This window comes from Balaenoptera physalus (genome assembly GCF_965194825.1).
Source record: "Balaenoptera physalus genome assembly, chromosome: 6".
NCBI classification, from domain to species: Eukaryota; Metazoa; Chordata; class Mammalia; order Artiodactyla; family Balaenopteridae; genus Balaenoptera; species Balaenoptera physalus.
In genome coordinates, this window is record NC_138885.1 from 97,123,773 (window position 1) to 97,149,848 (window position 26,076).

General features: G+C 39.6%; 1 protein-coding gene across 10 annotated transcripts in view; it reads right to left on the minus strand.

Annotated features, from left to right (window-relative positions):
- The window catches only part of KLF7 (KLF transcription factor 7), a 108,665-nt gene that overhangs the window by 4,261 nt on the left and 78,328 nt on the right, over window positions 1–26,076 (minus strand). For 9 of the 10 annotated variants that reach the window (XR_014265192.1, XR_014265193.1, XR_014265194.1 and 6 more), the window contains one exon: window positions 9,783–9,906. The exons of the other annotated variant lie outside the window; for it this stretch is intronic. Coding sequence is in view for 3 of the 9 variants with exons in the window: in XM_082467314.1 (XP_082323440.1) it covers window positions 9,783–9,906 (124 nt within the window). In the remaining 6 variants the exon portion in view is untranslated. The remainder of the gene's footprint in view (window positions 1–9,782; window positions 9,907–26,076) is intronic. 10 annotated transcript variants of the gene reach the window in all.

Genomic DNA, 26,076 nt, shown 5'->3' on the forward strand with positions numbered 1-26,076 from the left:
CAGTGATAAATTTTCTTTAAAAGCAAGTACTTGATGTCACTGGTACAAGAAAAAGCAATACAGCCTGCAGGCAATTTAGTATTTGACTTGCACGACTCTGTCCTGAAGGCACACTTAGTACTGCCCACTGCCTCTTCTCTTTCTTTCCCTCCCTCCCTCCCTTCCTCCCTTCTTTCTTTTCTCCGTCCTTCATCTCAACAGCCTTGAGGAAGAAGATCTAAGCCAGGAAGTTCTTTTTGTAGGTATTTCCTTTTTAAAGTTAACATCCTCACAAGAACTCTATATAAAGACGGTACCATTCTTATCCCCACTACCAGATGAGATACTCATCAAAAAGAGGCAAAGCCAAAATCTGAACCCAAGTAGCCTGACTCCAGAGCACATGCTCTTAGCCATATCTGCTTTTTAGGCTGAAAAGAAGGTCAAGCTGAGCTGTCAATTTAAAGAGTTTGTAGTAGGCAGAATAACGGATGGCCCTCCCCAGATATCTACACCTCATCCCCAGGACTTGTGAATATGTTAGGTTCAAAGACAAAGGGGAGTTAAGGTTGTGGATGGAATTAATTTGCTGATCAACTGATCTTAAGATAGGGAGATTACTCTGATTTATCTGGGTAGGCCCAGTGTCACCACAAGGGTCTTCAAAAGTGGAAGAGGGAATTAAAAGAGAAAACCAGAGAGATGGCAGCATGAGAAGGACTCAACAGCTTTGATGATGAAGGAATGGGGTCAGGGGCCAAGGAATGTGGGCAAAGATGAAAGCTGGAAAAGACAAGGAAATGGATTCTCCCCTTGAGACTCCAGAAAGCAACAAAGCACAGCCCCCATCTTGATTCTGTCCCCAGTGAGACCTGTGTTGGACTTCTAACCTACAGAGCTGTAAGATAATAGTTTATAAAGATAAATAAGGGTGATATAAATTTGTGGCAATTGGTAATGGCAGCAGCTAGAAAACTAATCCAGAAGTTAATCTGGTCAGGCCTGAGCAGTAAGGACCTACTTATAAGAAAGCAACAGAGCAGGTACTAAGAATCCTGCCTGTCCAAAAGAGGCACATGGGGATTTGAGACAGTAAGAAGCAAAGTATAAGTCATGGCAGTACAAAACCTCTTTCCTTTCCTTTCCATATCCTGAGAACATACAGGACAACAGTATTCTTGATATAGGACTTCATTTGAAATTACCACTCCGTAATGTATGTGTTCCATACTTTTATTCTGCTTTTACCACTTGCCTAGCCCGTGCTGGGTATCTAGCAATGTATGTACAAGCAACTATCTTTACCCTTCAAGTTCTTTCAGAAAAAAGTAAACCAAATCTTTGACATGGTATGAAACGTAACTGCACCCCTCCTCAATCAAACTAGCATCATTATTTGTTAAAATTCTAGGAAGTACATGATGTTTAGAATTGGACTAGGTGGTTTCTGAACTGGAGATGAAGAAGACTGCAGGGCAAGGAATGTGGGCAGCCTCTAGGAGCTAAGAGTGGTTCTGGCTGATAGCAAACAAGGAAATAGGACTTCAGGCCTACCATAGCAAGAAGCCGTATGATACTCTGAGGAGAGAACCTAGCCAGGCCAGGCTGGATTTCTGACCTACAGAAATATGGGAAGATAAACCACAGGCAGTATGGCCTTTGCATTCAGAGGTCTTCGCTGAAGTTCTCACTGAGTTCCTCCTTTCTTCTCCCAAGCCTGGCAAGCATTCTTATGACTACTTCTTTGAACTCTTTATCAGCACCATCATTCTTGAGAGATCAAGACAGTGTTACTGCAAACCATAAATCTGAAGAGGGGTGGCTAACATTTTTATAAAACAGTTGAAGAAGATGAGGAATTGATATACAGAGAAGTTCAATAACTTGCCCTAGGATATAACTGTTACAGGACTGCACTCCGGACTTCCTGAATAAGTCAAATTTTGGTTAACTGATCATCACCAAGTCATTATGACAAACCAGGAGCAAGATCTTTCTGTCCAGAAAGGACTTCCGGTGCTATATGAATAGAAGTAGTTAAGAGGAGGCATCCTTGTCTTGTTCCTGATCGTAGAGGAAAAGATTGCAGATTTTCACTGCTGTATGGCTGACAGGGTCTTGGTGCTCCGGCCATGTGTCAGGCCTGTGCCCCTGAGGTAGGAGAGCCAAGTGTAGGACACTGGTCCACCAGAGACCTCCCGGCTCCACATAATATAAAATGGCGAAAGCTCTCCCAGAGATCTCCATCTCAACGCTCCACTCAACGACCAGCAAGCTACAGTGCTAGACACCTTATGCCAAACAACTAGCAAGACAGGAACACAACCCCACCCATCAGCAGAAAGGCTGCTTAAAATCATAATAAGGTCACAGACACCCCAAAACACACCCCCGGACATGGTCCTGCCCACCAGAAAGACAAGATCTAGCCTCATCCACCAGAACACAGGCACCAGTCCCCTCCACCAGGAAGCCTACACAACCCACTGAACCAACCTTAGCCACTGGAGGCAGACACCAAAAACAACGGGAACTATGAACCTGCAGCCTGTGAAAAGGAGACCCCAAACACAGTAAGTTAAGCAAAATCAGAAGAGAGAGAAGCACACAGCAGATGAAGGAGCAAGGTAAAAACCCATCAGACCAAACAAATGAAGAGGAAATAGGCAGTCTACCTGAAAAAGAATTCACAGTAATGATAGTAAAGATGATCCAAAATCTTGGAAATAGAATGCAGAAAATACAAGAAATGTTTAAGAAGGATCTAGAAGAACTAAAGAGCAAACAAACAATGATGAACAACACAATAAATGAACTTAAAAATTCTCTAGAAGGAATCAATAGCAGAATAAATGAGGCAGAAGAACGGATAAGTGACCTGGAAGATAAAACAGTGGAAATAATTACCGTAGAGCAGGATAAAGAAAAGAGAATGAAAAGAATTGAGGACAGTCTCAGAGACCTCTGGGACAACATTAAACACACCAACATTCGAATTATAGGGGTCCCAGAAGAAGAAGGGAAAAAGAAAGGGACCGAGAAAATATTTGAAAAGATTATAGTTGAAAACTTCCCTACTATGGGAAAGGAAATAGTCAATCAAGTCCAGGAAGCACAGAGAGTCCCATACAGGATAAATCCAAGGAGAAACACACCAAGACACATATTAATCAAACTATCAAAAATTAAATACAAAGAAAAAATATTAAAAGCAGCAAGGGAAAAACAACTAATAACACACAAGGGAATCCCCATAGGTTAACAGCTGATCTTTCAGCAGAAAGTCTTCAAGCCAGAAGGGGGTGGCAGGACACATTTAAAGTGATAAAAGTGAAAAACCGACAACCAAGATTACTCTACACAGCAAGGATCTCATTCAGATTTGACAGAGAAATCAAAAGCTTTTCAGACAAGCAAAAGCTAAGAGAATTCAGCACCACCAAACCAGCTTTACAACAAATGCTAAAGGAACTTCTCTAGGCAGGAAACACAAGAGAAGGAAAAGACCTACAATAACAAACCCAAAACAATTAAGAAAATGGTAATAGGAATATACATATCAATAATTACTTTAAATGTAAATGGATTAAATGTTCCAACCAAAAGACATAGACTGGCTGAATGGATACAAAAACAAGACCCATATATATGCTGTCTACAAGAGACCCACTTCAGACCCAGGGACACATACAGACTGAAAGTGAGGGGATGGAAAAAGATATTCCATGCAAATGGAAATCAAAAGAAAGCTGGAGTAGCAATTCTCATATCAGACAAAATAGACTTTAAAATAAAGACTATTAAAAGAGACAAAGAAGGACACTACATAATGTTCAAAGGATCAATCCAAGAAGAAGATATAACAATTGTAAATATTTATGCACCCAACATAGGAGCACCTCAATACATAAGGCAAATGCTAACAGCCATAAAAGGGGAAATCAACTGTAACACAATCAGAGTAGGGGACTTGAACACCCCACTTTCACCAATGGACAGATCATCCAAAATGAAAATAAATAAGGAAACACAAACTTTAAATGATACATTAAACAAGGTGGACTTAATTGATATTTATAGGACATTCCAACAAAAAAAAACAGGATACACTTTCTTCTCAAGTGCTCATGGAACATTCTGCAGAATAGATCATACCTTGGGTCACAAATCAAGCCTTGGTAAATTTAAGAAAATTGAAATCGTATCAAGTATCTTTTCCGACTACAATGTCATGAGACTAGATATCAATTACAGGAAAAAATCTGTAAAAAATACAAACACATGGAGGCTAAACAATACACTACTAAATAACCAAGAGATCACTGAAGAAAACAAAGAGAAAAATCAAAAAATACCTAGAAACAAATGACAATCAAAACACTACGACCCAAAACCTATAGGATGCAGCAAAAGCAGTTCTAAGAGGGAAGTTTATAGCAATACAATCCTACCTCAAGAAACAAGAAACATCTCAAATAAACAACCTAACCTTACACCTAAAACAATTAGAGAAAGAAGAACAAAAAAACCCAAAAGTTAGCAGAAGGAAAGAAATCATAAAGATCAGATCAGAAATAAATGAAAAAGAAATGAAGGAAATGATAGCAAAGATCAATAAAACTAAAAGCTCGTTCTTTGAGAAGATAAACAAAATTGATAAACCATTAGCCAGGCTCATCAAGAAAAAAAGGGAGAAGACTCAATTCAACAGAATTAGAAATGAAAAAGGAGAAGTAACAATTTACAACGCAGAAATAAAGGATCATGAGAGATTACTACAAGCAACTCTATGCCAATAAAATGGACAACCTGGAAGAAATGGACAAATTCTTAGAAAAGCACAACCTTCTGAGACTGAACCAGGAAGAAATAGAAAATATAAACAGACCAAACACAAGCACTGAAGTTGAGACTCTGATTAAAAGTCTTCCAACAAACAAAAGCCCAGGACCAGATGGTTTCACAGGTGAAGTCTATCAAACATTTAGAGAAGAGCTAACACCTATCCTTCTCAAACTCTTCCAAAATGTAGCAGAGGGAGGAACACTCCCAAACTCATTCTACGAGGCCACCATCACTCTGATACCAAAACCAGACAAAGATGTCACAAAGAAAGAAGACTACAGGCCAATATCTCTGATGAACATAGATGCAAAAATCCTCAACAAAATACTAGCAAACAGAATCCAACAGCATATTAAAAGGATCATACACCATGATCAAGTGGGATTTATCCCAGGAATGCAAGGATTCTTCAATATACACAAATCAACCAATGTGATAAACCATATTAACAAATGGAAGGAGAAAAAACGTATGATCATCACAATATTATTGAAGAGGCTGTCTTTCCTCCATTGTATATTCTCGCCTCCATGTGAGGTGAGGCATCACCTCACACTGGTCAGAATGGCCACCATCAAAAAATCTATAAACAATAAATGCTGGAGAGGGTGTGGAGAAAAGGGAACCCTCTTGCACTGTTGGTAGGAATGTAAATTGATACAGCCACTATGGAGAACAGTATGGAGGTTCATTAAAAAACTAAAAATAGAACTACCATATGACCCAGCAATCCCACTACTGGGCATATACCCTGAGAAACCCATAATTCAAAAAGAGTCATGTACCACAATGTTCACTGCAGCTCTATTTACAATAGCCAGGACAAGGAAGCAACCTAAGTGTCCATCAACAGATGAATGGATAAAGAAGATGTGGCACATATATACAATGGAATATTACTCAGCCATAAAAGAAACAAAATTGAGTTATTTGTAGTGAGGTGGATGGACCTAGAGTCTGTCATACAGAGTGAAGTGAGTCAGAAAGAGAAAAACAAATACCATATGCCAGCATATATATATGGAATCTAAAAAAAAAAAAAAAGGTTCTGAAGAACCTAGGGGCAGGACAGGAATAAAGATGCAGACGTAGAGAATGGACTTGAGGACATGGGGAGTGGGAAGGGTAAGCTGGGACGAAGTGAGAGATTGGCATGGACATATATACACTACCAAATGTAAAACAGATAGCTAGTGGGAAGCAGCCGCATAGCACAGGCAGATCAGCTTGGTGCTTTGTGACCACTTAGAGGGGTGGGATAGGGAGGGTGGGAGGGAGATGCAAAGCGAAGAGATATGGGGATATATGTATACGTATAGCTGATTCACTTTGTTATGAAGCAGAAACTAACAAACCATTGTAAAGCAATTATACTCCAATAAAGACGTTAAAAAAAAAATTAGACTAGGTCCCTCACCACTGAGGTTTTATTTAAATCCAGTACACCAGCAAGATACTTAGTCATGATTAATTTATATTTATTAATTTATACTTACTGAGTTCCACATAGGAATAGTAAAGTAAAAAGTAATAAACTCAGCATCTAGAAATGCAGAATCAAATAATTGTAAGGGTAATATACCCCCAGAGGGTATTTGTGACTCTACAGCAGTCAGATGACCTTGAATAAGAAGGTCCTTAATGATTGAAATTTGTTCATTACAGAGAACTAGTCAAACCCCTATTGTAGTTTCTACTGCTTATGAAAAAGGCCCACTAAAGTCACATGGGCATTAAGCTGATAGCAATCCTCTAGGGCACTGAAGGGCCAGATAGGGGTTGGTATTTGTCACCACCTCTTACTGACTGAGCTGACTTAGAGATCAAAGATCAAAATGCCTCCTCTAAACTTCCCAGGATCTTGGAGGTACTACCCGGGAAGCAGTCTCCCTGGATTGTATCTGCATATGAGCACTTGTGGAAACAGCCCTGACTACCACCATCAGCAGACTCATGCTCTATGGGCTGAGAAAGAAGATTCAGCCCTGTAAGCAGCTGATCACTGAGTGGGCTGCACTGTTGAGTTTGATGGTAAGAAAATGGCAGAGCCACCTCACTGCTTTCTCCTCTAACCCAAACCTGAAACCAGAGGTCACAAAACCCAATGTCTTCAGGGGCCAGGCAGATAAAGTAAATGGGTGCAATGGGTGAAGTGTAAGAAACACACAGTTAAACTATGTTAAACTATGTGATTCCACTTCTGATAAGGCACGGATTGAGAGGACATAACGAGAAGTGTGATGATACACGGCGACTGACACTCTGCCTTCTCACTGGGGAGACTGTGGTGGGGGAGGAGGGACAGTGAGAAACGAGTGACCACAGGGCCATCACTGAAAGGTAGTGATGACTCTTCAGCGCCAGAAAATCACGGCCACGTGGGAATGTGAGCCCACTGTTACCAGATCTTCCGAGTTTTTCAGACAAAGCCAGGAATAGAGATTTTTGTGGCACTTAGCAATTTTAAATGTTAGCAAAACAAACAAAAACTCATGTATTTTTAATCTACCCTTCAGGCAAAATAAAAGTATAAGTTAGACTTGGTACCTGCTTTAAGGACAAGAAACCCTAATCCTAGTTCAGCCTCTAAGTAGGGTGGTCTGATTGCTAAATTATACGAGGCAAGAGATAGGTTTCTTGGGCTCATACACCCTTTGGGACCAATAGGATTCAGTGTCCTGCTAAGGGCTACAGATGCCCTCTGTTTCTGAAGGTAAAGTCTTCTAAGGAATGCCAAGTCCGCGGTCACTCCAGGCTTTCCTTCCATAGGCTTTGGGACCACTCCAACTCCCCGCGCCACCTCCCAGACCTGCTCTATTCTTAGCTTAATTCCTGCAACTAAAGTACAAGGTGCTGCCTGTCAGGAGACACGAATGAGACTCTTCCCCCTGATTTCTGACCCTGTTGAAATGCACTGACTCTTGGCCCATGTCACAGGACGCTGAGCTACTCACCAGCTCCCCCAAATACCACGTCACAGACTCTGTACCACCTGCTCCTCAAATTTCTAACTCCAGAAACCAGAGTATATTTCAATGAGGAAAATAAAGCAAAAGACTAACCAAATTACCCATCCCTGACATCTCCTTCACTGAAATATCCAGTCGGTTTGAAATATTTCTCCATATAAATCACACAGATGGTCAGCTTTAATCCTAATGTGTCAAGTGCTGGACAGTTGCATACTGCTTAGGAACTCGGTGGACCTAAAGAGAGGAATACTAACTCGGGCAATTTCCCCAGATTATGGCCATCCATAGCGCACCACCTCCAAGGAATAGCCTCACCGCCCTACAGGGCAAGGCGACTCGTGTGCACCTACTACCACCACACTTTGATAACTCACAAAGGATCCTCTTCATCCCCACTGATACAAGGCTCTTCCTCAAAGGACTGTGGTCAAAGAGTCACCATCTATATAACTTCTTTATTAGTAGCCAGGGTTAGAGAGGAATGAACTTGGGATGGGAGTCGAGAGAAGATATCAAATAAGGAGAAACATCACTGAAATATAATCTGTAGAAGAACAGCTGCTGATTCACATACATTTAGGGGGACTTTGAGGTAATGGGATAGAAATGAAAAAACAGGTTGTGTTTTTAGGTAGCAGAAGAGAGCTCCAAGGGAATGAGAGACAATAGCTTCATGGAATGTACTTCCTCAGCCCTGGGGTGGGAGGTTATCTTTGGGCTCCAGGAGGCATGGGGGGCTTTATTTAGTTCTTCAAGAATGAAGATAAGAGGAAAATAGCCTCTTCAGGAAAAAGGAAAAAAAAAAAAGGAGGAAAAACCTGAATGCTCCCTTGTAAGCATCTTAAAGGAGCTCCAAGCCAACTGGCCACCCATGAGATCTGGCCACTCTTGCCCTGCTCTCCAAACAAACAGGCACTACTCCAGAGGAAGGTCTGGTGAGGGAGGTGCCGGCACAGTGAGGAGGGGGGCAGGATGTGAAAACCATCGCATTTCCTCCGACGGAGAGCCAGGCCTCTGCAGACATCCTGCACACCCCTCCTGCCAGCCTGCGAACTGCTGGCTGAGCCGGGGAACCCTGAGGCTTTCAGGGCTTTTATCGTATTAGAAGCATTTTTCTCATCATAACCGAGACCTTTAGTAGTGCATTAAAAAGATGGTTAATTTTCTTAAGCTTCCTTTTAAACACAGAAATAGGATTAGAAGGCTAACACGCTCAGATGCAAGCCCATTATTTGATTATGTCTAAACCTAATCCTGCCTTCACCTTGGCCTGCAGAGTCTCCATTTTGGGCTTTATTGGTTGATAATGCCAGGGCTGTCAGATACTATTACTTGCGTAGTATCTGCTGCTACGTGCTCTTTCTTCCACAATCAAATGCTGAAGGTTTGAAATTGAATTATAGGATAAGTTCTCAAAGCCTCACCAACTTTTAGACCTTTGTACCTATTTTCAAAGAAGAAAGGATGGTTCAGGCCCCTCAAAGGATGGGAACTCTCTTCAGCAAATTCATTTCTAATAGTGCTTTAAAGGAAAGCCTTATAACTAACCTTCCCTCCATTAAGCAGGCTTTCTATTCTTTCACGTTATTAAGGATGAGGAAAATAGTATTGATGTTAATAAAAAGATCAGAAGCTACAGGTGACCATTCTCTATCCTATCACTTTTCCTATTATACTAAAATTATCTGTCACATCATCCCCTTGAGGGTAGGAGCTATGTCTTATTGATACCCAGTGACTATCACAGCTCTGGTGCTCATTAAATACTTATGTAACTGACCCAAGAATTCATATCATCTCTTGGTTACATGCAAGGAGGCACACTTATCTAATTGGTTTTCTCCATGGAGAAGTAAAAGGCATTCCCAGGCCTGAGTCTCTGCCAAGAGCGGCTTGTGATAAACCCAAGAGCACACGACCAGCCCCCCCCTCCCACCCATTTCAGCATCTCCCTTCCCCATCCCAGCAGCTTCTAAGTTTCTTTACCTGTCGCAGTGGTTGCATTTAAAGGGCTTTGCACCTGTGTGTTTCCTGTAGTGCCTTGTGAGCTCATCGCTTCGTGCAAAACGCCACTCACACCCTTCCCATGAGCACTTATAAGGCTTCTCACCTGCAAGAAGAGATGGAATGACCATGGTCAGCGACAGGAACAAAACAGGCACACACACCTGATCAGGGTCTGCTACCTATTCTACAGTCTTGGAAAAGGGCTGTGAAATCATTCTTGAAAGACTGCATTCCCTAACACAGTATGTCACATTTTTTTTTTTTTTTTAGTCTCCTGGTGTTTTTCTTGTTGTTATTTTATTTTATTTTATTTTTTAACCTTCAAAAGTGGTTTCACAAGATCTTCACATCTGGAGCTGTCATTTCAGTTCCCAGAGTCAGAGCATTTCCTTCAACTGGTGAGGGATCAATTTTTATTTATTTTCTATTCCCTGGAGCACTTTGACCCCCTCCCCCCGACTCCAAGCAGAAAGGAAATGTGCTATTTTCATCTGAACCACAAATGCTTCTAATTCTATTTTTCTCCAGAACCTACAGTAATTTACCATTTCGGCCTTTTTAGTCTTCTCCCCTCTCTTCCCTCCTACCACACACTGTAGCCAGGCAGCTGACTGACAAGGCAAAGAGCTCAGGCCTCCCAGAACCCCAGTTCCTTCCAGTAAATGTAAGTGGATGGACAGTCACGAGGAAAGGCTACGATTTGAGAGTAAAACAAAAATCACTTAACGATTCCTGGCATTTATGTAAAATACAGTTGCAAAAGTCCTATTTAAGAAGCTCATCACTTAATGACTCCAGAGCGTTCATATTTGAGCATGATACACATTATTACAAAATATTTTTAAAGTCAATTTGTAGAGCAAGGGTTCAGCCACGGTGAAGCTGCTTAGAAGCACGAAATTCGAGCTCTGTGCTCAAGTGACCTTTTCGCACAGTAAATACAGATGGAGGAATATGGAAGAGAAAGTACATGACTTTTCCTAAGACCTTTTTTTTTAACCCATCAACGTCTGTCTTCAAACATGACAAATATTTACCCTTCCAACTGTATGGTGGGCTAGTTCTAATAAGAAGAAAAATGATCTTTGAAATCATGAGAGTTACTGAGCCCTGTAACTGAGAGGCTGGTTAGCATAGCAGTCAACAGCTCTGAAGCCAACCTTCCTAGGCTCAACTTTTGGTTCCGCCCTTAACTGTCTGTCCTTGGGCAAGTTAATCAACATCTCTGTGCCTCTGTCTTCTTAGAGATATGTACCTTAAAGGGTTTGGAGAGGATAAATTAATATACATATGTACTATATATAAATTAGAACAACGCCTGGCATAGGTAAGTATTATAAACTGCCAAACCTGAAATTTCCAGATACACAAGTGCCAAAGTAGTACGGCTGCCCCATTATTTCTCCATTTTTAATAGCTCAACCTTCACTAGGCAGCACTTAAGGAGACATTGCCCAGGTACTATACTTGACCCACTTTCTTCTTTCCACCTTTTTCCCCTTTTTCCTTCCCTTTGAACCTAACTACAAAGCATTCACAATCCTTTATTTGTATCACCTAGAATTGAACCAAACATGATTGAAAATTTCATTTCATTAAATTGGTGCCCTAGTGGGCTGCTGCTCTATAAAACCCATGGAGAAGAGGAATGAGAAACACAGGCATTTCTTTTCAATCGAACCAAGAGGACATGAAGGAGGGCCAGAAGCACAGGAGGAAACCCATTCAGTTTTGGAAACCAGAAAAAAAAAAAAAAAAAGAATCACTGAGCAGTGTTAAAAGTTCACCTTCTGGATCCTTAAAGCCACAATTTTGGAAAAATGCGCCTGCTGCAGAGAAGGTGAAGAGTGGAGGGGTCAAGTCAGCTTTGGAGTTAGCACACCTGGGATCTTATTCATTCGTTGCAGACACCAGGCCTCAGTGTCCTTATCTGTCAAATGGGGGTGAGATGCCTGTGTTTATCGTGAGGTTCACATAAGTTGCTGTGTATAAGGCATTTCCAGAGCCTGGCACAAGGTAAATGTTCAATTAATCTGAACCCCCTTTCCTCTCCGTTCGCCTATATTCTCAGAGGCTGCTGAGGAGACAGGTCTCACTGGCCGTCAGTACAAACTTCCAGGGCTCAGGCTCCAGACAGCTGGGTCTGGAGTCACTCTGGGCAAACTAAATATTGGAAAACAGAGAGTCTTTTTAAGTTTTAAGTATTTTCTCAGTATACTGATGGAGAATGGACCAGAAAAACTGTGCTCTTTAGATCTGCTCTGAATGTGTGAGATGCTGAAGGGGGAATAAGAGACCCAAGTAGGAGAGAGAAGTGCCCTCTCAGAGAGGCCTGTTGGCATCATTTACTTAATGTTATTGATCACCCACGAGGCTCTGTTACTTCAAGGATATCTGGCACAAACAACAACAAGAAACGGAGAATGAGGCACCAAAGACTTCAGAAATTCAAAATACCCTCCACCCCCAAAGGCCTTCAAATGCAAGTAAAATTGGAGGGTCCTGGAACCTTGGGTACCAAGCATACCCCAAATGCAACAAGGCATCTGGAAATCCCATGACATCCTACAGCAACAAGCAGAGACATCCAGTCCCCAAAATCAATCCCACAATCGAACAGACCCGTTCATCATAGGCAACCACATTCTGAAGGACACAGGAAGGACAGAGAGAAAATGAGGGAGATTAAAGTAGATGTCTTTGGGTATTTTTTAAAAAAATTTCCAAGTGTTTGCTTTTCCCCTTGCTGAATTTTTTTTAGCCAGTTTTGTTCTGTTTTATTCTGACAAATAATATCAAGGATTTAGTTATTTCCCAGAAAATAATGTAGATGCTCTGTTAATTCCTGGCACAAACCAACCATCCTCTTCCCAGTAGCTATTTCAGTGTCCTTCCAGTGGCTGTGTCCCTTTTGCCACTGCACAGACAGAAACTACAAACAGCTTGACTTAGCTCTGAATCGTGTCACCTAACATTGTTTCCTGCTTGCAGCAGGTGCTATACAGAATAACACTAAGGACAAGACCCTCTGTGCCCTGCTCGTTTAGCCAAGTTATACTACAGTGATTCATCAAGTTATTTTTCTAGCTCCTGATTAATTGACCTACCAGTTGCCATTTCCGCAAATACTCACTAATAAGAAATTTAAAATAACCAAGAAAGAACTCAGCCAAATGAAGGAGTAGTGCCTGAAACAGGGAGAGTTCAGAAATTAGAGGGACAGGAAAAAATACAAAGAATTGGGAATACAATTTCCTATCTAAAGCTCACAAATAGTGTGGTTAGGCTGGCCTAGTTTCTGGGTTCTGTACCCACTTCCACAAACTAATATCTACCCTCAAGTCAGTGAAATTCTTCCATCAGTACTTTGCATGGCCAAGATTACATCCCCCAGACACCAACACCTGACTGCTGGATCTTGGGGGCAGAACAACCTACACCCACAACGCATTAGTTTTTATCCTAACACCGTACCTGAGGATTTCTGCTCATTTTATGAAAGGCTTGGGTTTCCTTCTTTAGAAAAGAACGGCTTTCTTTATAAAAGAAAACAAAGTCTTTTAGAAAAAAAAGACAGGGGTCGAAAGGGTTGTGGGAGAAAGGAAGGAAGGAAGGAAGGAAGGGAGGGAGGGAGGGAGGGAGGAAAAGAAAGAGAGTGGGAGATAGAGAAGAAGGGAAGGAGGGAGGGAGGGAGAAAGAAAGAAATAAAAAAGGCAGTTCAGTAATAACTGAGCAGATTCATGCAAAATCAGCTCATCTGCCTCACCCTCCCTTCTATCCTTGCTCCACTCCAGGTCCTATTCCTGGGTATAAAACAGATAATGTCATACCCCTGACCCACGCTACACTTGCAGCACCTAGAATGCCCAGCATTTGGCTCACTGCATCTCAAGAGTGAACAAAAATGTTCAAGAGAGGTGTCTGTGAGACAGGCAGATGGGAGACAGGCTTCAAACATCAGGACTCAAGTCCTGAAGGAGTGTGTGAATGAAGGCAAGCACGTGACAAAGAGGATGTACAGGAGAGCATGACAGTGCCTGCACGGTTCACAGGGCCCGCAGTAGAAGATGCTCTTCAGAATCCTCTGAATTTTAGGGGGAACATCAAGAACTACTTTTCCTTTCTGGAAGTTATTAACCCCAGGAAACATTTCCCTGGGGGAGTATGTGTCACGTCAGACGTGATAGTAGGTCTAATCAGGTGTAAATAGATTTATAGCCATATGAGGGCTCTTAAGGAGAGTTAAGGATGCTTGAGAAACAGGACTGACATTTAGCAAGGCTGAATCATGGCACAAATTCATGCTTCCCCACAAAATGGCCTCTGAAATGGAATGTGGTCTAAAGCAGTGTGGCATTTTTTTTTTTTAGTTTCTTACAGAGTAACTCTTCCTACATCACAATCATCACATTTGATTGATCAAAATATATTGTCACCATTACCTTTTGAACATGTACCTCCAATACATGTAGATTTATTCATGAATTATATAAATGTACTAACGTCCTAATATATTAGGATATTATAAAACATACACTCAATATAGAAATTTAAAAGAATTAGGGTCAATTAAATATAAATAGAAGTTATAAATTTTTCTTCCTGCACTCAAAAAGACTGTGTTGCACAACCCTATTTCGAGACCATTGCCCTACAGGGTAGATGAAAACAGCTTGGCTCCAAGCTCACTGGTCTCTGTGCTTCTATCCTTGGCCCCTACGGTCTATTCTTGCTGCAGCAGTCAGAACAACCCTTTGAAAATGTAAATCAGAGCATGTGTGTCCCTTACAGAGGGCTTCAATCTTTATATTTCCATATAATTTTTTTCTTTAACATCCCCTGGATTTTATTTTATGCATTTAAAAACATTATTCTGCAGAGGGTTCCACAGGCTTCACCAGACTGCCAAAGAAGTTCATGACCCAAAAATGGTTAAGAAGGTATTAAAGTGTAAATGCGCCAATGGTTTCCTATTGCTTTTAGAATAAAAGTCAAAAGCCTATAAGGTCCTGTAGTACAGAGTCTACATGATCTGCCCCCGCCAACCTGATTCCCCACACCCTATCTGGCTGCTCCCACCTCAGAACCTCTGCACTTGCTACCTGGAACACTCTTGTTGCCTCACTTCATTCAGGTCAATGTTCAAATGTCTCCACCTCAGAGAGACCTACCCTCCCCATCCTCTGCTGAACAGCAGATTCTGTCACCTTCTATATACTACTTAGTCGCTCTGAAATTAGACTGCATATTGTTTGTGTGTACTACTGTCTGCTTCCCCTAGGAGAGTATAAGCTTCATGCAGGCATCTCTTTTGTTCATTGTGATACCAACAGCACTAAAGCAGGGCCTGGCTCAATCCTGTAAAAGACACTGCATGAATAAAGCATCCTGATTTGCAACAAAGACCCAGGTACAGCAGAGGGGCAGGACAGCCTGAGTGATTTCAGTCCCTCTCTATGTACTGAACTGGCATAAGAGTAGAAAATGTTTGCTTGCTTGTTTAAACCTGGCCACGCCTCTGTGACAGGGACTACAATGTGAAACTCTACAATGGATTAACTATTCCTTCACCATCAAAGATCACTTCCCACTTCTTCCCTATCTGCCCGAGCCTAAAAAACGAGTATCCTGAAAATCTTCCTGTAACCTTCATCTCAACCCTGGGATCAGTCTCCTGAGCAACATCCCCTCTGAGAAACCAAGTGCATCATTTTACAGAACTCACTGGTAGAGGTTCTCACTGAAGATGGGTTTGGGAGAGCATAAGTGATATGTCAAACGTACTGCACTATACATTTGCCTTTAAGATATAGATTGTTGCATGAAATATGAACAGGTGTCAGAATCTTGCATTAAAAGTCTCTTGAAAATAAACATTGCTAATGCAAATTTTCTGCATTCATTTCCTGATCTGGAAAATTTCAAGTTCCTAATCCATTTCCTAAGGAGACTAGGACGTTGATGTACCTAGGTTTCTGTTAAAACTAATTCTATCTATTTCTTTTTATTTGTTTAAAAAATGTAGCTACTAGATTTCTGTTATCGGGCATGTTAGGGTCCTAGTCTCCTTAGGACTTGGATTAGGAATTTGAAATTCTGCAGATCAGGAAATGAAAAAGCAAAATGGAAAGGAGAAAGGGTACTCTGTAATGGGTTTATATTATCACCTAGCACATCTAGAGGAAACCAGCAAAGACCCATCAATTGCTTTCACATCACACTCAGCAACACTAGAGAATTTAAACCACCTGGGGAAAAAAGACACTGAGAGAGAAAATGTCACAAAGCTTTCTTAACATTGGAAAAAGAGGCTCATCCACCAGAGGGCAGACAGCAGAAGCAAGAAGAACTACAATCCTGCAGCCTGTGGAACAAAAACCACATTCACAGAAAGATAGACAAGATGAAAAGGCAGAGGGCTATGTACCAGATGAAGGAACAAGATAAAAGCCCAGAAAAACAACTAAATGAAATGGAGATAGGCAATCTTCCAGAAAAATAATTCAGAATAATGATAGTGAAGATGGTCCAGGACCTCAGAAAAAGAATGGAGGCAAAGATTGAGAAGATGCAAGAAATGTTTTAAAATGATCTAGAAGAATTAAAGAACAAACAAACAGAGATGAACAATACAATAACTGAAATGAAAACTACACTAGAAGGAATCAATAGCAGAATAACTGAGGCAGAAGAACGGGCAAGTGACCTGGAAGACAGAATGGTAGAATTCACTGCTGCGGAACAGAATAAAGAAAAAAGAATGAAAATAAATGTAGACAGCCTAAGAGACCTCTGGGACAACATTAAACACAACAACATGCGCATTATAGGGGTCCCAGAAGGAGAAGAGAGAGAGAAAGGACCTGAGGAAGTATTTGAAGAGATTATAGTCAAAAACTTCCCTAACATGGGAAAGGAAATAACCAGCCAAGTCCAGGAAGCGCAGAGAGTCCCATACAGGATAAACCCAAGGAGAAACATGCCAAGACAAACAGTAATCAAATTGGCAAAAATTAAAGACAAAGAAAAATTATGGAAAGCAGCAAGGGAAAAATGACAAATAACATACAAGGGAACTCCCATAAGGTTAACAGCTGATTTCTCAGCAGAAACTCTACAAGCCAGAAGGAAGTGGTATGATATACTTAAAGTGATGAAAGGGAAGAACCTACAACCAAGATTACTCTACCCGGCAAGGATCTCATTCAGATTTGATGGAGAAATCAAAAGCTTTACAGACAAGCAAAAGCTAAGAGAATTCAGCACCACCAAACCAGCTCTACAACAAATGCTAAAGGAAATTCTCTAAGTGGGAAACAGAAGAGAAGAAAAGGACCTACAAAAACAAACCCAAAACAATTAAGAAAATGGTAATAGGAACATACATATCGATAATTACCTTAAACGTGAATGGATTAAATGTTCCAACCAAAAGACACAGGCTTGCTTAATGGAAACAAAAACAAGACCCATGTATATGCTGTCTATAAGAGACCCACTTCAGACCTAGGGAAACATACAGACTGAAAGTGAGGGGATGGAAAAAGATATTCCATGCAAATGTAAATCAAAAGAAAGCTGGAGTAGCAACACTCATATCAGATAAAATAGACTTTAAAATAAAGAATGTTACAAGAGACAAGAAAGGACACTATGTAATGATCAAGGGATCAATCCAAGAAGAAGATATAACAATTATAAATATATATGCACCCAACATAGAAGCACCTCAATACATAAGGCAACTGCTAACAGCTCTAAAAGAGGAAATCGACAGTAACACAATAATAAGGGGGACTTTAACACCTCACTTACACCAATGGACAGATCATCCAAACAGAAAATTACTAAGGAAACAGAAGCTTTAAATGACACAATAGACCAGATAGATTTAATTGATATTTATAGGACATTCCATCCAAAAACAGCAGATTACAGTTTCTTCTCAAGTGTGCACTTTTCTGACCACAATGCTATGAGATCAGAAATCAATTACAGGGAAAAAAAATGTAAAAAACACAAAACACATGGAGGCTAAACAATACGTTACTAAATAACCAAGAGATCACTGAAGAAATCAAAGAGGAAACCAAAAAATACCTAGAGACAAATGACAAAGAAAACACGACAATCCAAAACCTATGGGATGCAGCAAAAGCAGTTCTAAGAAGGAAGTTTATAGCTATACAAGCCTACCTAAAGAAACAAGAAAAATCTCAAATAAACAATCTAATGTTACACCTAAGGGAACTAGAGAAAGAAGAACAAACAAAAATTGGAATTGGAATTTTCAGAGCAGAAATAAATGAAATAGAAACAAAGAAAATAATAGCAAAGATCAATAAAACTAAAAGCTGGTTCTTGAGAAGATAAACAAAACTGATAAACCATTAGCCAGACTCATCAAGAAAAAGAGGGAGAGGGCTCAAATCAATAAAATTAGAAATGGAAAAGGAGAAGTTACAATAGACACCACAGAAATACAAAGCATCCTAAGAGACTACTACAAGCAACTCTATGCCAATAAAATGGACAACCTGGAAGAAATGGACAAATTCTTAGAAAGGTATAACCTTCCAAGATTGAACCAGGAAGAAACAGAAAATATGAACAGACCAATCACAAGTAATGAAATTGAAACTGTGATTAAAAATCTTCCAACAAACAAAAGTCCAGGACCACATGGCTTCACAGGTGAAGTCTATCAAACATGTAGAGAAGAGCTAACACCCATCCTTCCCAAACTCTTCCAAAAAATTGCAGAGGAAGTAAAAATCCCAAACATATTCTGTGAGGCCACCATCACACTGATAACAAAACCAGACAAAGATACTACAAAAAAAGAAAATTACAGACCAATATCACTGATGAATATAGATGCAAAAATCCTCAACAAAATACTAGCAAACAGAATCCAACAACACATTAAAAGGATCATACGCTATGATCAAGTGGGATTTATCCCAGAGATGCAAGGATTCTTCAATATATGCAAATCAATCAACGTGACACACCATATTAACAAATTGCAGAATAAAAACCATATGATTGGGCTTCCCTGGTGGCGCAGTGGTTAAGAATCTGCCTGCCAATGCAGGGGACACGGGTTCGAGCCCTGGTCTGGGAAGATCCCACATGCCACGGAGCAACTAAGCCTGTGAGCCACAACTACTGAGCCTGTGCGTCTGGAGCCTGTGCTCCGCAATGGGAGAGGTCGCGATAGTGAGAGGCCCACGCACCGTGATGCAGAGTGGCCCCCACTCGCCGCAACTAGAGAAAGCCCTCGCACAGAAACGAAGACCCAACACAGCCAAAAATAAATAAATAAATTAAAAAAAACAAAAAACAAAAAACCATATGATTATCTCAACAGATGCAGAAAAAGCTTTTGACAAAATTCAACACCATTTATGATAAAAACTCTCCGGAAAGTGGGCATAGAGGGAACCTACTTCAACATAATAAAGGCCATATACGACAAACCCACAGCAAACATCATTCTCAATGGTGAAAAAGTGAAAGCATTTCCTCTAAGATCAGGAACGAGACAAGGATGTCCACTCTCACCACTATTATTCAACATAGTTTTGGAAGTCCTAGCCATGGCAATCAGAGAAGAAAAAGAAATAAAAGGAATCCAAATCTTCCAATCTTCTTTTCCAAGAAGAAGTAAAACTGTCACTGTTTGCAGATGACATGATACTATACATAGAGAATCCTAAAAATGCCACCAGAAAACTACTAGAGCTAATCAATGAGTTTGGTAAAGTAGCAGGATACAAAATTAATGCACAGAAGTCTCTTGCATTCCTCTCCACTAATGATGAAAAATCTGAAAGAGAAATTAAGAAAACACTCCCATTTACCACTGCAACAAAAAGAATAAAATACCTAGGAATAAACCTACCTAGGGAGACAAAAGACCTGTATGCAGAAAACTATAAGACACTGATGAAAGAAATTAAAGATGATAGCAACAGATGGAGAGATATACCATGTTCTTGGACGGAAGAATCAAATTGTGAAAATGACTATACTAACCAAAGCAATCTACAGATTCAATGCAATCCTTATCAAATTACCAATGGCATTTTTTACAGAACTACAACAAAAAAATCTTAAAATTTGTATGGAGACACAAAAGACCCCGAATAGCCAAAGCAGTCTTGAGGGAAAAAAACAGAGCTGGAGGAATCAGACTCCCTGACTTCAGAGTATACTACAAAGCTACAGTAATCAAGACAATATGGTACTGGCACAAAAACAGAAATATAGATCAATGGAACAGGATAGAAAGCCCAGAGATAAACCCATGCACCTATGGTCAACTAATCTATGACAAAGGAGGCAAGGATATACAATGGAGAAAAGACAGTCTCTTCAATAAGTGGTGCTGGGAAAACTGGACAGCTACATGGAAAAGAATGAAATTAGAACACTCCCTAACACCATACACAAAAATAAACTCAAAATGGATTAGAGACCTAAATGTAAGACCAGGCACTATAAAACTCTTAGAGGAAAACATAGGAAGAACACTCTTTGACATAAATCACAGCAAGATCTTTTTTGATCCACCTCCTAGAGTAATGAAAATAAAAGCAAAAATAAACAAATGGGACCTAATGAAACTTCAAAGCTTTTGCACAGCAAAGGAAACCATAAACAAGACGAAAAGACAACCCTCAAAATGGGAGAAAATATTTGCAAATGAATCATCAGACAAAGGATTAATCTCCAAAATATATAAACAGCTCATGCAGCTCAATATTAAAGAAACAAACAACCCAATCAAAAAATGGGCAGAAGACCTAAACAGACATTTCTCCATAGAAGACATACAGATGGCCAAGAAGCACATGAAAAGCTGCTCAACATCACTAATTATTAGAGAAATGCAAATCAAAACTACAAGGTATCACCTCACACCAGTTAGAATGGGCATCATCAGAAAATCTACAAACAACAAATACTGGAGAGGGTGTGGAGAAAAGGGAACCCTCTTGCACTGTTGGTGGGAATGTAAATTGATACAGCCACTATGGAGAACAGTATGGAGGTTCCTTAAAGAACTAAAAATGGAATTACTATATGACCCAGCAATCCCACTACTGGGCATATACCCAGAGAAAACCATAATTCAAAAAGACACATGCACCCCAGTGTTCACCGCAGCACCATTTACAATAGCCAGGTCATGGAAGCAACCTAAATGCCCACTGACAGATGAATGGATAAAGAAGATGTGGTACATATATACAATGGAATATTACTCAGCCATAAAAAGGAACGAAATTGGGTCATTTGTAGAGACATGGATGCATCTAGAGACTACCATACAGAGTGAAGTAAGTCAGAAAGAGAAAAACAAATATCGTATATTAACACATATATGTGGAACCTAGAAAATGGTACAGATGAACCGGTTTGCAGAGTAGAAATTGAGACACAGAAGTAGAGAACAAACGTATGGACAGCAAGGGGGGAAAGCGGCGGGGGGTGGTGGTGGTGCTGGGATGAATTGGGAGACTGGGATTGACATGTATACACTCATGTGTATAAAATGGATGACTAATAAGAAAATAAATAAATAAATAAATAAACATTAAAAAAAAAAAAAACTGGAAAAAGAGTAACCAGTAAACATCACTCCATAGTTTGGCAGTCCCTTCTCAGGGTGTATGTGCTACAACTAAAAAATACTCCATGTTATTAACTCTGCTTTGGAAAACTGTCTCAGAGTTCCTCTTAGATTCCAGCTGAATTTTAAATATTTTTTTTTTCCCAAGGTTTTTAGATTAGGGGAGTGATGGGAAAATGAGACAAGGGCTTTATTTTCCAGAATTTCAAAAGCATTTATAACTATTACATAAAATAAAATATGTACTCATTTATTTATGCTCCATGTTGATTTTCTCATTCATCCATTTACTTGCTCACCCAAAAGCCAACTAGGTGCTAGGGCCTGAGTTACTGAATTTATGCAAAGCACCAGACACTTTACAGACCATACAAACATTTACTCTACTTTTTTTTAATTTTTAAAATAACTAATAAAATAATAACTGGCCTAGGTTAGGTTAACTCCTCATTGCCTGGATCACCACCTTAAAACGGTTGTTTAAAAATTTATAAATTAAAATTTAAACCTTATATCCTTAATGAGGTATAGCTCCTACTTCAGAATATGGAAGGAGGTGAGAAAGGATTTTGACTTAATCCCACAGCTGTCAACAACTGCAGTGTCCAATACAGTAGTCACAAACCACATGTGGCTGTGAGCACTTGAAATGTGGCTAAGGCAACTAAAGAACTGAACTTCCGATTTAATTTAATGTAAATTAAAATTTGAAAACTGAAGCAATATAAAGAATATTTTATACTCTTCTTTTGGTAGGACTGTATGTAACTTTAACCGCTGAAAATTTAGCATATGGATTTAGGCATGCAATAAGTATAGAATACACCGGATATGGAAGACTTATTAATAAAAAGAATACATAAACTATAGCTCAATAATTTTTTCATATTGATTTATGTTGAAAAAATATTTTGGATATATTGGTTTAGATAAAATATATTATTAAAATTACTATTACCTATTTCTATTTACTTTTTTAAAAATGTGGTTACTAGAAAATTTTAAATCACATACATGGCTTGCATATATTTCTATTTTAGACAGCACTAGTTTAAAATATAGCTTCTATGTAGAATTCCCACCATTAATTCAAGTGTAAGGGCTCATCCTTTCTAAACTCTTACCAATGCCCAGCCCAAAAAGCTATGTTACCACCCTGCTATCCAGATTCACAAACCCTAGCACACATCATCCAGAACAACTCATCTCTGTCTCCAGGTAAGGAGGCAAAGTCAAATACTGATGCTTCTGGTCTAACTCACTGATAGTGAAAATACCATCAGCCTCTTCAGTGTGCCAACCTGGATTCAGCCAACATTAATTGTTGGTTCTAATATGCACCGAGCAATGACAGTGCTAGAGATTAAAGCAAAAGTAAATGGTCTCGGCACTAAAGGAGTTCCCAGGTGGGGAAGCCCCATGCGTGAACACAAACAACACAAGCCCAATGCATCTGATCGATGTGTGTGCGTGGATGTGTGGAGGAGGCCATCCCTAGACTCTGTAGGACCCTCAGGGTAGGCTTCCCTCAATGCCTCGATGAAACTTGGATCATTGGTCTGGTGGAGAGAAAAAGGACTAGTCATCCAAAAACAGATTCTTTTAGTTCTGGCTTTGCCACATACTAGCAATATAGCCTTGTAGAGTCAGTTAACTTCTTCTTCTGGATTTACTGTTCTTAACCACGTAGAAAAGAAATTTTAAAACATCTTCCTGCTTCTCTTGTAGTTATGAAGATTCAATGGAATCTAGTACATAAAAGTGGTCAATTATGAAGTCCCAAATGGATAAAGGGTGTATTGACAATGATGGTGATATCAAAATGGAGTTTGCAGGTGTGCAGGAGGCCAGAGAAGACTATGGGAACAGAGACTTCTGTCACCTCTGTATGCAGGGCAAGGGCACAAGGGCTTCTCCATGAAACTTAAACTGGAGCCCAAGCATCGCAATGAATCACTTCTCAGACCCACCTAGCTTTGTGAAACATGGCCTGGAAATACACAGGATTAAACAAGTCTTTGGGGACATATTCCATTTTTAATGACTGTTAACTTTTTCTAAAACGTTCCTTTGGAGGTGAACTGTTAGATTCTTGGTGAATTTTGTTTGAAATGCTGAAGGAAGACTGGATTGGTCATGAAAATGGGAAACCATCACAGATGCTGGAACAAGTATAGCTCTCAGCAATTATAGAGTTTTTGCAAATGTGCAACCTGTGAGTCCAATACATTTGTTTTTAGATACCACAGCCATGTGTCCCATAAGGCTAGGGGTATCATAATATTCTCAAAGTCAAATTGATTTTTTATTTTATCAAAATGCATACAGCATTCTAATATTTTCATTAAGTTACAATTAATTCCCTTCCCCCAGCAAAACAAAAACAAAATTCCACAGCTCTTAGGAGAGTAATTCTCAAAAGATTGTAAACTCACTTAAAAATTCAACACTCATACCTGAAGTTATATGTTCTCAAGCTGTAAAATAGGTAAGTATGACCATTCGGGGAACTAAATGTTTTCCTGGCACCATGGTTAATTTCTTCTTATTTTGCTTTGACTCTTAATGGCTTCTTTTTGTTGCTATTGTCCAATATTAATTTTAAAAATTATTTTTATCAGCTTTTTAAGGATAAATTCAAGGAAAGTTTAACATCAATTTGGAAATTTAAGTACATTTTGGTGATTACCAAAGGTACAATAAAAGTTAAAAGCTAGATAGAAATTAAATTTGAAGAAAAAAATTGTCAAAACATTTGTCTCTTTTCCTGTCACAATAACTACACCATGTGAATTTATTTGAAACTAATTTGTAGGGCATTTCCTCCATTTAGCAATAAAGATATTACTCTGTAAGCCAGGTCTCCACAATTCAATGTGATGTATTTAGGTAAGAATTGGATTAAGAACTATGAATTTCAAACTCATGGCCAATCTTTGATTTTTGCATTCAAATGTAAATATAGCATGATTGCAAAGGGTACATGCAGGAACAGTCTATTACTATTACAACCATGCCCAAACTATTAATTTTTGAATCATTTAAAAAAAAATTGAATTTTAAAAATGAAGAGGAAAAAAATGTAACTTTAGCCCAATCAACATGTTCCAAGCTTAGTTGATACGAAAAGTATCACCAAGCCACTGTGAAAGTAATAATATCTCTAATGCAGGAGTGTGCCCTTCAGAAGCAAACCAACATAGAACAGGAACCCTTCCCCCCAGAGGTTCAATGAATTTCAGAGGCTGGCAACGCAGGTGTACAACTTCAAGTGAGTATTGGCAGGAATTTCTTCTTCTAGCATGAGGGGAGGTAGTAAGAAAAAGAATAATGGGTAGCACAGAGCTTTGAATGAGAGTAGGCCTGATACCTACTGGTGAGGATTTGGGAGAACCTGAGGGCAGTGGGAGAGGACTGTGTATCTGGGATTTATGAAAAAAAGAGAGGCATGGAGGTCCAGTACCACTGTGTCAGGAGGGGAGGCTAAAACAAATCTCACCGGATCCAGGACACATGGTAGTCATCAACTGGCACATATCACATTAGTAGATGATGCCTAATTTATTGTCTTAGATACACTGAATTTTCCTTTTCTGCTAACTAAAAATTGGATAATATAAGCTTGAAACACATATATTAGGTTACAGAGTTAATTTTCTGCTACATATGTGATATATATGAAAAGAGATGGACCGGTGGTATAGAAAACCATAAGACTGGATAATCCAAAAACCATGTTAGATCTGATTTTGGAAATTATCAAATGACTAGTGTCAGCATCCTGAATTTGTTCTGATTCAGCTAACACAATCATTAATTGTTATTCCCTGATTATACAAATGCAGATGGTAGAGAAGTGGTCTAAGCAAATCAATACTGGATAAGGTAATTTGTCTTAAATTAAAAAACAAAAAGGTAACTTTATCAATCCTCAAAAAGCCCAAATTGTATCATTTACATACAGATGATGGAGATATGGGCCCTCACCTGGACCAGCTACCATTCAGGTTGAATAGATATGGACCCAATTCCCTAGAGGTTTCAAGTCAAGACTTAAAACATCAATTTGTCTATATAACTTAACTCTCCCAAGATTAACCCCCTTTTTTCCCAGAGACTGAATTTCCCCATTAGCTAAGCCATCCCACATATGTACCTACCCAAGTATGAAGTTTAAGAAAAAAAAACTCAAAAGGAAAATATTAGTCTCTTATTTTGACAAATGATAACTTACGCAAGATGCTCTTCAAATACCACTGCCTATGTACTTCGAAAAAGATGTCCACAAAACCGTCTCACTTTTTTTCCTACCCTTATCTATCCACTACTCCTTCCACAAACCCCTCACTCTCCAACATTCCCAAGCAGCCCTCCCCAGCCCTTCCTGCTTACGGGGATGTCCTCAAGTCAAGATGTGTCTGTCTTCTACATGTCACCCCAGCCCAAAGTATTTCTCCTCCTCAGAAAACTATAGTTTTGTGCAAGTTTTCACTCTTTGGCCACTTGTTTGCTATTTCCTATAGATATTTATCCTTTTATGCCTTGATCTTTTGCCCTGCCTGAATATCCAATGTGTCTAGGAACAGAGCTAGATGCTTTCTCGCTTGCCTCTTTGTCATCTCCCACTGTCGA